We start from the raw sequence: 2845 nt of genomic DNA on the forward strand, positions 1-2845 counted from the left end.
CACAGTGGTTCCAACTCGTTGGGATACGGGTAGGCGATGGCTGACGCAGAACAATTGCCGTTTTCAGTTAGGGAGACGAAAACCAAACCAGAAGAAGACCAAACCACGGTCAATGATTCCCGTTTGAGGGTGATGGTTGAGGCCCACGTGTCGTTTGGCGGGGCCCAGTCTCGGGTGCACTATTTAGATCCATTCGAACGTGGCGACTGGGGATATCCTCTCACAGCCGCCCAATGGATTCTTCCCATTCCAGCTGCATCTCCCTCTCCAGCTCTGCCTCCCGCCGCCTTCTGTCTCCGGCGGCGCCGCCTTCACCATACAGCGACACCCCGTCCTGCGCTGAATACGCCTTCCCCAAGCTCCTCTCCATGGTCCTCTGCTTCCTCGTCATCGCCGCACTCTTTTATTTGGCCTTCGGAGACCAGGCCTACGAGGAGGAGGATGATGAAGAGGGGGATTCGGATCCGCGTGGAATGAAGAAGTCTGCGCCGAAGGGACTCGACCCGGCCGTGCTAGCGTCGCTCCCGGTGGCGCCGTATGCCGAGGTGGCAGGGTCAGGGATGGTGGGGTCGGAGTGCGCCGTGTGCCTGGCGGAGTTCGGTGGCGGCGACGCTGTCAGGGTCATGGCGGCGTGCGGCCACGGGTTCCACGTGGGCTGCATCGACCCGTGGCTCGCCGGGCACGTCACGTGTCCCGTGTGCAGGTCGGACCTGGCGGCGCCCTGCAACGTCATTGTGGTCAACGGATAAGGAGAAGGGCCGAAGTGCCCGGCGGCGACGGCGTGCTTCGCCAGAAATTTTGAGCTCCTTCAAAGGAGGAATATATCAGCTTTTTCTTTTTCGTAGTTTTATGTCTTGTACATTTGGTATATGAAGGATTAAAAACTTTGTTACAAAATAGATGAGTTAATATGTGTTTATATAATTTTGAAGGAAGAGATTTTTTTAATCATATAATTATAGATTTGCGAGTCGTTGGTCGAGCGATTGAACTCGGGCGCAGGTTTATCTGGTGAGTCGCTGTCGGTGGACCGAGCTGCGTGACTCTAGCAAAGACTGAGCTTGTTGGGCGAGCGATTGAACTCGGGCACGGGTTGATCTGGCGAGTCATTGGTTGGTGGATCGAGCTGTGCGACTTGGGCAAATACTGGACCTTTTGGTCGAGCGATTGAACTCGGGCATAGGCTGAACTGACTTTGCAAGTCGCTGCTTAGCGGTACGAGCTGCGCGACTCGAACAAAGACTGGACCTGTTGGCCGAGCGACTGAACTCGAGCGCAGGTTGGTCTACCAAGTCGATGGATCGAGCTACACGACTCGAGCAAATACAGGACCTATTGGCCGAGCGACTGAACTCGAGCGCTGGCGGAACTAACTTTGTGAGTCGTTGCTCGGCGAACCGAGCTGCGCGACTCGGGCAGAGATTGGACCTATTAGCCGAGCGACTAAACTTGGGTGTAGGCTGAACTGACTTTGCTAGTTGCTGCTCAGCGCTCCAAGCTGTGCGACTCGGGGAAAGACTAGACCTGTTGGCCGAGCGACTTAACTCGGGTGCAGGTTGGTCTGGCGAGTCGCTTGTCAGTGGACCGAGCTACACGAATCGAGCAAAGATTAGACCTGTTGGCCGAGCGACTGAACTCGGGCGAAGGCTAAGTTGACTTTACAAGTTGCTGCTCGGCGGACTGAGCTATACAACTCAGGCAAAGACTGGACCTGTTGGTCGACCAACAGAACTCGGGAGCAGGCCAAACTGACTTTGCGAGTTGCTGCTCAACGGACCGAGCTGCACAACTCGGGCAAAGACTAGACCTGTTAGTCGAGCGACTGAACTCGAGCATAGGTTGATTTGGCGAGTCGCTAGTTAGTGGACCGAGCTACACAACTCGAGTAAAGACTAGACCTATTGGCTGAGCGACTGAACTCAAGTGTAGGTTGATCTGGTGAGTCGCTGGTCGGTGGACCGAGCTGCGCGACTCGGGCAAAGACTAGGTCTGTTGTCCGAGCGACCGAACTCGAGCGCAGGTTGATCTGGCGAGTCACTAGTTGGTGGACTGAGCTGTGCAACTCAGGCAAAGACTAGACCTGTTGGTCAAGGGACTAAACTTGGGTGCAAGCTGAACTGACTTTGCGAGTCGCTGCTCGGCTATCCAAGCTACGCGACTCGGGCAAAGACTGGACCTGTTAGCTGAGCGATTGAACTCGGGTGCTGGTTGGTCTAGCGAGTCATTGGTTGGTGGACCGAGCTGCATGACTCGAGAAAAGACTAGACTTGTTGGCCGATCAACTGAACTCATGCGCAGGCCGAACTGACTTTGTGAGTCGCTGCTCAACGGACCGAGTTGCGTGACTCGGGCAAATACTGGACCTGTTGGCCAAGCGACTGAACTCAGGCACATGTTGATCTGGTGAGTCGCTGGTCGGTGGACCGAGCTGCACGACTCGACCTGTTGGCCGAGCAACTGAACTTGGAAGTCTGAAGTTGCGCGACACGGGCTTGTCCTAGATTTCCTAGGTAAAAGGGGATCCACCCAAACTGTTTTCCTCGACTTCGTTGCGTGACTTCAGGAATTCACATTGGAACTCGTCTAGGTGACGGTTGACCACAGATAGCTGGACCTTGAATGAGTCGTCTGACAATAAGGTGTCAGGCTCGAGGAGCGATGGTGCAGCTCGGCGAGGTGCAGGTGCACTCTACTCGAGGAGGTTTCTGGGTGTTGCGGTCTGCTCTCGGTTTGTTCTCTGCGATGTCAAGTCGGTCGAGGGAGCTACTAATTACACGATCTGCGGGATGAGCGGGACGATCATTTGCATCATTCCTCCTAAGGTTTGTACTTGCTTGGCTAAGCC

At 55.2% G+C, this 2845-nt stretch overlaps 1 protein-coding gene across 1 annotated transcript; it reads left to right on the forward strand.

Moving 5' to 3' along the window:
* The first annotated feature begins 233 nt into the window (after positions 1–233).
* Positions 234–749, forward strand: LOC135608688 (RING-H2 finger protein ATL80-like). The gene has a single exon (XM_065101712.1). It carries the CDS (start codon positions 234–236, stop codon positions 747–749), a length of 516 nt encoding a protein of 171 aa, XP_064957784.1.
* The last annotated feature ends 2096 nt before the right edge of the window (positions 750–2845 follow it).

This window comes from Musa acuminata, chromosome BXJ2-4 (assembly GCF_036884655.1).
Source record: "Musa acuminata AAA Group cultivar baxijiao chromosome BXJ2-4, Cavendish_Baxijiao_AAA, whole genome shotgun sequence".
In the NCBI taxonomy this organism is placed as follows: Eukaryota; Viridiplantae; Streptophyta; class Magnoliopsida; order Zingiberales; family Musaceae; genus Musa; species Musa acuminata.

Coding starts and splice junctions, on each gene's coding strand:
- LOC135608688 (XM_065101712.1), top strand. CDS start 234: ATGGATTCTTCCCATTCCAGCTGCATCTCCCTCTCCAGCTCTGCCTCC.